This window comes from Theropithecus gelada, chromosome 1 (genome assembly GCF_003255815.1).
Source record: "Theropithecus gelada isolate Dixy chromosome 1, Tgel_1.0, whole genome shotgun sequence".
NCBI classification, from domain to species: Eukaryota; Metazoa; Chordata; class Mammalia; order Primates; family Cercopithecidae; genus Theropithecus; species Theropithecus gelada.
The window spans coordinates 186,212,131-186,222,195 of NC_037668.1; the positions used below are offsets into that span (position 1 = coordinate 186,212,131).

Sequence of the window (10,065 nt, forward strand, 5' to 3'; positions counted from 1 at the left end):
AGCTCATAAAATTGAGCAAAGGAGAAAATTGAGGAAGCCTTGAACAAAGCTTTTCACCTTAGGTCTTTCTAGTATGTCTTCATATGGCTTAAAATATTGCAGGTTATTCTAAAATACTCTATAGTTAATATGAATAGTGAATTTTATTAAAACACAAATGCTGTGTTGGTAAAATTAATTGTAATGACAAATGATCTGGAGGGTTATCCAGTGTTTTAAATAGTGTGAGCTACAGTCGTCTCTATTTTTATAGCGTGGAAGAGTTGGTAATATTGCCTATTTGTTATGGTAGCATTTCTAAAATGACCATTATAACTAGTTCCTGTTATTTTATGGCAGACCTGGTAGTGGAAAGGTTAATGGAAACATGCAAGGGCAGACTGGAAAGAAAATATATCCACCAAAGAGGTAGCTGTCGGGGGATGTGAGTGAGTGAGGTAAGATTCGTCTCTGAGTCACAGGTGAAGGAAGCCCAGGCAAACAAGAAGGCAGAAATGAGTCCATGGCATCCAAAGAATATGTTGCAGTCCACATGTCATAGCTGTCTGTAAAAGTGAGATGAGCTGTAGCCCTTTCATCTCTCCAGTCTCCCTGGCAACCCTGAGTCTCCATGGAATTCTGGGGACACAGCTTGAAAACTGCTTTTTATAGAGGCAAAATAATGGCCTTGCAGCCAGCTGGGTTTGTATTCTAATTCTGACACTATTAAATGACCTTAGGCATTTTAACCTCTCTGTATCTAGTTTCTTCATCTGTGAAAAAGGTTGTGTAATAATACCCACCTCATACTGTTGTGAGGTGTAAGTGCAATAACATATACCGAACATATGGCACATACTAAATCTTCAGGACGAGGAAAGATGTAGGGCAAGAAAGCAAAAGCAGAAGTTATAACTGGGGAATAATGTAGAGTCTTACTTGTTTTGTTTTGTTTTTGAGAGAGTCTCGTTTTGTCACCTAGGCTGGAGTGCAGTAGCGCCTTCATGGCTCACTGCAGCCTTGACCTTCTGGGGTCAAGTGATCCTCCCACTTCAGCCCCCTAAGTAGCTGTGACTACAGGTTTGCACCACCACACCCAGCTAATTTTTGTATTTTTGTAGAGATGGAGTATCGCCGTGTTGCCCAGACTGGTCTTGAACTCCTGGCTTCAAGCAGTTCGCTCACCTCGGCCTCCCGAAGTGCTGGGATTATAGGCATGAACCACCATGTCCACCGAGTCTTAGTTTTAGAACAAGGATTAAAGCCAATTGTTTGAACTGATGCTGAATTATTATAAACTTATTGGCTGGTGGCTCACACATGTAATCCCAGCACTTTGGGAGGCTGAGGCAGGAGGATGGCTTGAGTCCAGGAGTTCAAAACAAGCCTGAGCTATGGTGAGACCCTCCAACTCTACAAAAAAGTTTTAAAAATAAAAAAAATTAGCTGGATGTGGTGGCATGTGCCTGTAGTCCCAGCAACTCAGTAGGCTGAGTTGGGAGGATCATTTGAGCCTCAGTGAGCTATGAGTTTGAGGCTGCAGTGAGCTATGATGGTACTACTGCCCTCCAGCCTGGGCAACAGAGTGAGGCCCTGTATCTAAAAACAAAAACAAAAAACTTCTTAAATCTCTCCTGATGAAGGACAAGATTGGTTTTGGGATGAGGTTGAGCCTGTGGCATAAGTCTAATGGTCTTAGATGTAAAGATTAAAAGGCCTGGAGGGATGGATGACCCAAGGCAGATTTTTGTCACAATGTTTAGGCCCATTTTATAATCTTAATTATGGTGGATATAATTGCTATATGTTTTATATCACCTGAGACTTTCTAAAACACTGAAATAAATTCCTGAAGTGGCAGGTCCCTGAAAAGGAAAAAGAAAAGAAATAGAGAAAAGTTGAAGGATATATACAAATTCACTCAGGTCATATGTGCTAGAGTCACAATTCAAACCTAGATTTAAGTATTCCAGAGTCCAGGTGCTTGTGGTATGCTTAATACAAGTTTTTTAAAGTGTCATGGTTAGGTCCCACAGCTAGACTACCTGAGTTCAAACCCTGACTGCCCTCAGTAGTCACGTGTTCTTGGGTAAGGTTCTTAACTTTTCTGTATCTCAGTTTCCTCATCTCTAAAATAGTAGGAATATTAGTAGTCTACACCTCGTAAGATTGTTGTGAAGATTAAATGAGTTAATAAAGTGCTTTGAATGATGCCTGGCACAAAGAAGGCACTCAATAAATAATAGTTCTTATAGTTGTTGTCTATGCTTTATATGTTACTCGTTTTCATAGCAGGATTGTAACTACTTGTTTCAGGGCCAAGATATCGATTTCTTTTTATTCCTAGAGCCTAAAATGGCATCATTCACTAAAATAAAATTGTGTTTAAAAATAAAGATATATACTTAATTCTACCCCAACTGTCATACATTTGTCATGATGGCATTTATATCTAAACTACCATCCTGGAATGGCTGATTATTTTGTGCTCTTCTTGGCTGCTAAACTTCTAATTTCCTTCTCCATTTAAAAAATGGTCTTAGTACTTTCTGATACCTATCCTGCCTCCCCTCCCCAGGTTTTCCCCAGGTCACCATCCCCTCCCCACTTTTTCACTGGTCCTCATGGCAATGCTAGCAGTTTGCAGGATGGAGTGGAGGATGGGTAAGGTCCTTTTGCTCTCCCAGCTCTGATTTTGTTCTCAAAGGCAGCTTTTCTGTGTCCTGTCTCTTCCCAGCTGGTTGTGACAAAATGTCTAGGAGGCCGTGGTAGAAGCGTACTCTGTAATGTAAGGTCATTGCATGTAGGCTCAAAGAGTTTCCGTTACAGGTCTTTCCTTTTGATACTTAATTTTTTTACGGAGACTAATTTATTTTATTACTCATTTAAAAAGGCAGTAACTACATCAAACATAATAGAAAAGTGCAGAGAATAATATAACAAGATCTGTGCCCAGATCTCAAATATATGAACATTTTATCACATTTACCTCAGTTTTTATTTTTTTTAAGGAAATTTTATGTGTACAGTTAACACCCTCTCTTATTCCTTGCAGAAGCAAGCCCTAAATGGAAGTTGATGTGTATCCTTTCCATTTATGTATTTATGTTTTGTTATAAATTTATATATGTAAATAATGCTGTACATTATTTTCTGTACATGTACATGCTGTACATATCACTCTGTAATGACAAAAAATGGAATACTTTCAAACCTTCATTAGTCAAATATATATACATACACACACATATATATGTATGTACATATATTTATTTTGTTTGTTTTTTTCCCCCGAGACAGGGTCACTCAGGCTGGATTGTAGTGGCGTGATGTTAGCTCCCTGCAGCCTTGAACTCCTGGGCTCAAGGGATCATCCTCCTTAGTCTCCTGAGTAGCTGGGATTACAGGCATGTGACACCATGCCTGGCTAATTTTTAAATTTTTTTTGTAGAGACATCATCTCATTATGTTGCCCAGGCTGATCTTGAACTTCTAGACTCAAGCAATCCTCCCGCCTTGGCCTCCCAAAGTGTTGTGAAGATTAAATGAGTTAATACATAAAGTGATTTAAATGCTGCCTGACACAAAGAAGGCACTCAATAAATAGTAACTTTTATAGTTGTGTGTGCCTTATATGTTACTTGTTTTCATAGCAGAATTGTAACATCCTGGCTTACATGTGTGAGCCATCATACCTGGCCCAAATTTAGAAACGTGTAATATGTACTGAATCGTAGTTAGCCTTATAGCACTTAATATTGTATGTTGGAACCTTCTAAACTTGGTTATGTAGCTTCAACGCAAAAGTCATCTGGTATACCACACAATGTCACCTACCGGGTAGTCAAAGCATTTACCATTTTACAGTGAGTGAGATGAAGCAGAAAGGGTACATCTTAGAAGACAGAGCACAAGGCAGCCACATTTACAGAGGAAGCAGTGAGGTAAATGTGTCCCTCTTAGAGAAGTCCCAGGAAATAGAAATTAAGCAAGGCATCCCTCAGCCGGCCATCTAGTATGTTCTCCATAAATGGAGAATAAAACCTTACAGCCTTAACCTGTTACAAGCCTTGATGGAGACAACTAAAGCAAAATGATGCAAGTTTTGCTGCAGATTTCAGGGTCACAGGGAGGTGGAAATGACTGTCAGTGATGAGGCTACATTTTATTTAAGTAGAAATCTGAATCACTATAACCGCCATGGATAGAGCACTGAACACCAATATTTCGTAATTGAACTTGCAAGGAATTCACTCAAAGTGAATGTCTTTCGTTGCCATGTGAAGCACACAGGTCTCATCAGTTCCTTGTAGAAGATACTATCAAAAGCATCTATTTTGGGACATGCTTATGGAGTGTTTTTCCCTACAGCTATAGAAAGCTCCAACTACCCCATTTTCCTTCAGGATGAGGCTCTGCCTCACTTCCATTATGCAGTCCCAAGGTTCCTAATGAACGCATATCCTGATAGGGATCAGACACTGTTCAAAAGATTGACCTGCTTGGCTGAGCGCGTTGTCTCATGACTGTAATCCCAGCACTTTGTGAGGCTGTGGCGGGCAGATCACTTGAGGCCAGGAGTTTGAGACCAGCCTGGGCAACATGGTGAGACCCTGTGTGTACTAAAAACACAAAAATTAGCTAGGCATGGTGGTACGCACCTGTAGTCCCAGCTACGAAGGCTGAGGCATGAGAATTGCTTGAACTTGGGAGTTGGAGGTTGCAATGAGCCGAGATTACACCACTGCACTCCAGTCTATGTCATAGAGCAAGATTCTATCTTGGAGAAAAAAAAAAAAGAAAGATTGACTTGCCTCTGGAACAGTGGCCTCCAGATCTCTCAGATACCCTGCCATGTGATCTTATCTGAGGATTTGTCAATAACTCTTGTTTGTCCCACTTCTTGCACTGTGAGGGAAATGCCATTTCAACTATAAACAGTGATGATATGTTACAGAAGGTCTGAATGAAGTGGGCTATAGGATCTACGTGTGCTTTGTGACAGGAAAAGTGTATGTTAAGCATTTGTAAGATTATAGAAGTATCTGTGATGGCACCTTTACAGATTCTTTTGGACTGCAACCTAGTAACCAAGTAATATATTTTTGAAAGCCCTCAGTTCTGTTTGTTTGCCATAAAGTTTATTGAGGATAATCTATGTCACATACAATTAACGTACAGATTTTAAGTTTAATAACAAATGGAACCACCACCTCAGTAAAGATATTAAACATTTTTTTTTCTTTTTTGAGACGGAGTCTCGCTGTGTCGCCCAGGCTGGAGTGCAGTGGCGTGATCTTGGCTCACTGCAACCTCTGCCTCCTGGGCTCAAGTGATCCTCCCACCTCAGCAGCTGGGACTACAGGTATGCACCACCATGCCGGGCTAGTTTTTGTTATTTTTTTTTTGTAGAGATGGGGTTTCACCATGTCCAGGCTGGTCTTGCACTCCTAAGCTCAATTAATCTGTCTGCCTTGACCTCTGAAAGTGCTGATATTACAGGTGTGAGCCATTGTACCTGGTCATCAGTACTTCAGTGCTGTAATTTTACAACTTTTAAAGATAATCTAATTTATTTGAATTGCTATGTATAATATTACATTGTAAGAATATGACAATTTTTCAAACCCACTTTCTTATTAATGAACATATAGATTTTCTCATTTTTCCTCATTTTAAACAATACAGCAGTGGATATTTTGGGGCATATGAATGAGTTTCTCTGTTATATGTCTAAAAATGGAGTTGCTGATTTGTAGAATATGTTTGCCTTAATTTTCTTTGCCATATTTCTCTCTGAAGTTGTAATAACAGTTTACTTGTCATTGAGGTTGTATTTCCTTAACTAGTCTTTTTTCATATTCATTATGTTTTCATATTTCCTCTTTGTTGAACTGCTTGTTCATCCCTTTACCCACTTTTTCATAGCATTATTTGTCTTGTACTGATTTGTGGAATTCTTTATGTGTTCTTGATATTAACTCCTTACTGGTTTTATATGTTGCAGATGTTTTTCTAGTCAGAGACTTATCTTTTAATTTTGATACCTTGTGTAGAAATTAAAAATTTTTTAATGGGGTCACGTTTGTCAAATTTTACTTTCTGGTTTGTGTATTGTATATCTTATTTAAGAAACCCTTGCAGTTATAAAGATATTTGATATTCTCGAAGTTTAAAAGTTCTACTTTTTACATTTAGGTCTTTAATATGGACTTGATTTTTATCTGAAGTAGGAGACAGAAATCTAATTTTCCCCCCATTTGAATAGTCAGTTGTCCCCAAACTATTTATTCACTAATTCATTATTTCCCTTTGCTGAATTAGCCAATTTCCTTATGTATGTATGCTGCGTATACTTCTTTACTCTCTATTCTGTATATTGTTTGTCTATTCCTGTGCCAGTGTTCCATTGCTTTTATTACTTTAAGATTTTTTTTTTTTTTTGGTGACGGAGTCTTGCTTTGTCACCCAGGCTGGAATGCAGTGGTGCAATCTGGGCTCACTGCAACCTCTGCCTCCTGGGTTCAAATGATTCTCCTGCCTCGGCCTCCTGAGTAGCTGGGATTACAGGCATGCACTACCATGCCTGGCTAATTTTTGTATTTTTAATAGAGATGGGGTTTCACCATATTGGCCAGGCTGGTCTCGAACTCCTGACCCTTGGGTGATCTGCCTTTCTCAACCTCCCAAAGTGCAGGAATTACAGGCATGAGCCACCATGCCCAGCCTACTTTTAAGTTTAAAGAAGGTTTGATATCTGGTAAAGATTGCCCCCTTCTTCTTCAGAATTATGCTGACTCTTCTTGATCCTTTGCTGCTCTTTTTGAATTTTAGGATCAGCTTTTCTATTTCACTAGAAACCAACAATTATCAAAAAACTTGAGATTTTGTTTCAAATTGCATTAAGTTTATAGATTAATTTGGAGAAACTTGGCATCAATGGTTTTGAGTCTTATTGTCTACTCATGATATATTTTTCTGTTTACTTATGTCTTTTTTATATACTTCAATAAAGTTCTGTATTTTTCTCTCTAAAGTTGTGTTTTAAAGAAACAGCTTTATTGAGGTATAATTTACATACCATAAATTCACCACTGTCTAAAGATCTTGCATATCTCTTGTTGGATTTAATACTAGGTATGTTTTAGTTTTTATTCTAGGTTCCTTATGGTTATTGTGAGTAGCATCTTTGCTTTTGAAAATTTTTGTTATTGGTACATAGGAAACTTTTAACCTATTTTCTTGGTTTTGGCTGGCAGGAAAAATTTTTTTAAAGAAACTTGAAAAGGACTGGGGACTTTTTATTTTCTGTCATGAGCTAGGATAGGAGAGAAAACTTCATTGCAACATATGATGGCTTGAAAGCCCAGTCCCAGGAGCTTGAAGAAGATAAAAGCAGTGATAAGGAACCCTCCAAACACTTATGCTAAGTGTTCACAGTGGCAGAAAGAAGAGTCTGTCCCTAACTCTTCTCTTCCCTTCCAGTTTATCTATGGCATCACTCTTTATTTATACATTCATTTATTTTTTCATATGCTTTTAAGTTAAAATACGGAGTTCTTACTATACACTAGGCACTGTGTAGGCATTGGGGATGAAAGTTTTTAATGTGTAAAATTAAATTTTACGAAAGAGTACTGAGAAAAATATAAAGACGGCAAAAAAAAAATTTTTGACAGCCCAGCTCCCAGCTAGGCTGTCAAAAAACTATAACACTTCACACAGGTTTTTCTTATATATTTTTGTATTTAAGCCTCATAGGTATCATTATTCTCATTTTTATAGGGAATGAATGTTAAGTAACTTTACTGATCAGTTTGTTTTTGACAAAAAATAACTATAAAATATGATTTTTAATTGCTTATGAAGTGCCTTTGATTTTGATTCCTTTTGTGTAAATCTTAATAATTTTCTTTGTCTTTGAGCATTGCATAAAAAGGCATTGTATAAAAGGATATCTGTCTCCATATTTTACAAAAGAATACTTCAAGAGAACCACTTCAAAGTCAGTCCAAATGTGTAGTGGTGCACCTCACAGCAGCCATCTCAGTTTGTGGGAACCTCCTGTGCCTTGTTACTTTTTAATATAAGTGAAAGCTTCTGATAGGCAGACTATGAGAAAATCATCTGGGACAGAAATTGAAGACATGCAGGAAATCTGCAGTGATTGTTTCAGCAATGACTTAAATTTCTACGCTTAGATTTATTTTTTATTTTAATTCAAGCTATTCTCTTGAAGATTCTGGTCACTTGATCTTACTTTTTATACTCTTTCAACTATTCTGGAATGTATTAGGAGATTATGAAATTCATGAAAGATTAACAATCGAGCTTTTTTCAATAGTCTAGGATTTGGAGTATGATTCTCATGAAATGAACTTTTCTTCACGCAAAAAAGTTTCAGAGAGGAAATGTTACTCAAACTAAACATATTTAATAAAGCTGATACTTGCATTTCTCCCTTGTATGGATAAAAAGTCATTTAATTTTTTTCATTTTGTTTTAGTCACTGTATATATGGCTTATTTCCTGGGTCCACGGGAAGCATGAGTCTGTTGGGACTTGGGGCAAGAAGAAGACAAGACATCTTAACAAGGAAAACCAAGCACTAAAAAAAGTATCCCCCCAACTCTGAAGAGATAGAGCATAAACATGGCCGACAGTGGACTTAGGGAACCTCAAGAGGGTAAGACTGATTTGTCTAGCACTGAGGGTGCTGCTGTAGGAAACCAGGGCTGTGCAGAGAGAGAAAATCTCTGACTAAAATCTGAGGTTTTGAAGTAAAAAAGCTAATTCAGTGGATTCATTTGTTTTTATTATACTTATTCTTTCAAATTTACTGAATTTTACTATAATGTGAACCCTAATTATAATATAAGGAAGATAAATGTTTTAGAGACTCTAATAGTAGGGACTTACAGTAATAGAAAAATGCAATGCTCTATTTAGAAGGGATCTTTCTTTCCTTTCCTTTTTTTTTTTTTTTTATGTCACCCAGGCTGGAGTGCAGTGGCGTGATCTCAGCTCACTGCAACCTCCGCCTCCCGGGCTCAAGTGATTCTCATGCTTCAGCCTCCAGAGTAGCTGGGATTACAGGCACCTGCCACCACACCCAGCTAATTTTTGTGTTTTTAATAGAGACGGGGTTTTGCCATGTTGGCCTGGCTGGTCTCGAACTTCTGACCTCAAGTGATCTACCCCCCCCTTGGCCTCCCAAAGTGCTGGGATTACAGGCATGAACTACCACTCCTGGCCTTAGATCTTTCAGTTATGGGTAAGAATTAAATTTTAGTTCATCCTGCTTATATTTTATATAGGAGATAAAGGCAAAATATGAAATAGATTTTCCAGAAGAGAAAGAGGACATTTATTTAAAATCTTTGTTATGGGAGTTAAAAAATATATTAAAGTAGAGGCCAGGTGCGGTGGCTCACGCCTGTAATTCCAGCCCTTTGGGAGACCGAGGCAGGTGAATCACATGAGGTCAGGAGTTCGAGACCAGCCTGACGAACATGGAGAAACTCCGTCTCTACTAAAAATACAAAATTAGCTGGTTGTGGTGGTGCATGCCTGTAATCCCAGCTACTTGGGAGGCCGAGGCAGGAGAATCGCTTGAACCCGTGAGGTGGAGGCTGCAGTTAGCTGAGATCGGGCCATTGTACTCCATCTAGCCTGGGCAACGAGAGCGAAACTCTGTCTCAAAAAATAAATATAAGAGTAGAATAGTATAATGAACCCCTATGCACTCAACATCTAGCTTCAACTGTTACCAACATAATGCTGATCTTGTTGCCTGCCTTGGATTATTTTAATGTACATCCATGATATTACATCATTTTATTTGTAAATAGTTTACATCTCCTAAAGATAGATTCTTCGTAGATTATTTTTTTTGAAATAACCAAAATATCATCACACCTAAAAAAATAGACTAACAATTATTCCTTCATGTCATCTCATATCCTGTCATTATTCATATTTCTCAAAGTGTCTCATAATTTGTTTTTTCTTGACAGTTGGGCCACACATTGCATTTGATTTCTTTTTTTTTTTTTTTTTTTTTTTTTTTTTTTTTTTTTTTTTTTT

General features: G+C 37.9%; 1 protein-coding gene across 6 annotated transcripts in view; it reads left to right on the forward strand.

Moving 5' to 3' along the window:
• The window catches only part of LOC112622436 (torsin-1A-interacting protein 2), a 40,280-nt gene that overhangs the window by 17,883 nt on the left and 12,332 nt on the right, over positions 1-10,065 (forward strand). For 3 of the 6 annotated variants that reach the window (XM_025382075.1, XM_025382085.1, XM_025382114.1), the window contains 2 exons: positions 5,232-5,344; positions 8,486-8,665. In XM_025382075.1, the coding sequence (XP_025237860.1) occupies positions 8,632-8,665 (34 nt within the window). In that variant the 5' untranslated portion in view covers positions 5,232-5,344; positions 8,486-8,631. The remainder of the gene's footprint in view (positions 1-5,231; positions 5,345-8,485; positions 8,666-10,065) is intronic. The other 3 variants (XM_025382068.1, XM_025382096.1, XM_025382106.1) reach the window with 1 other exon arrangement.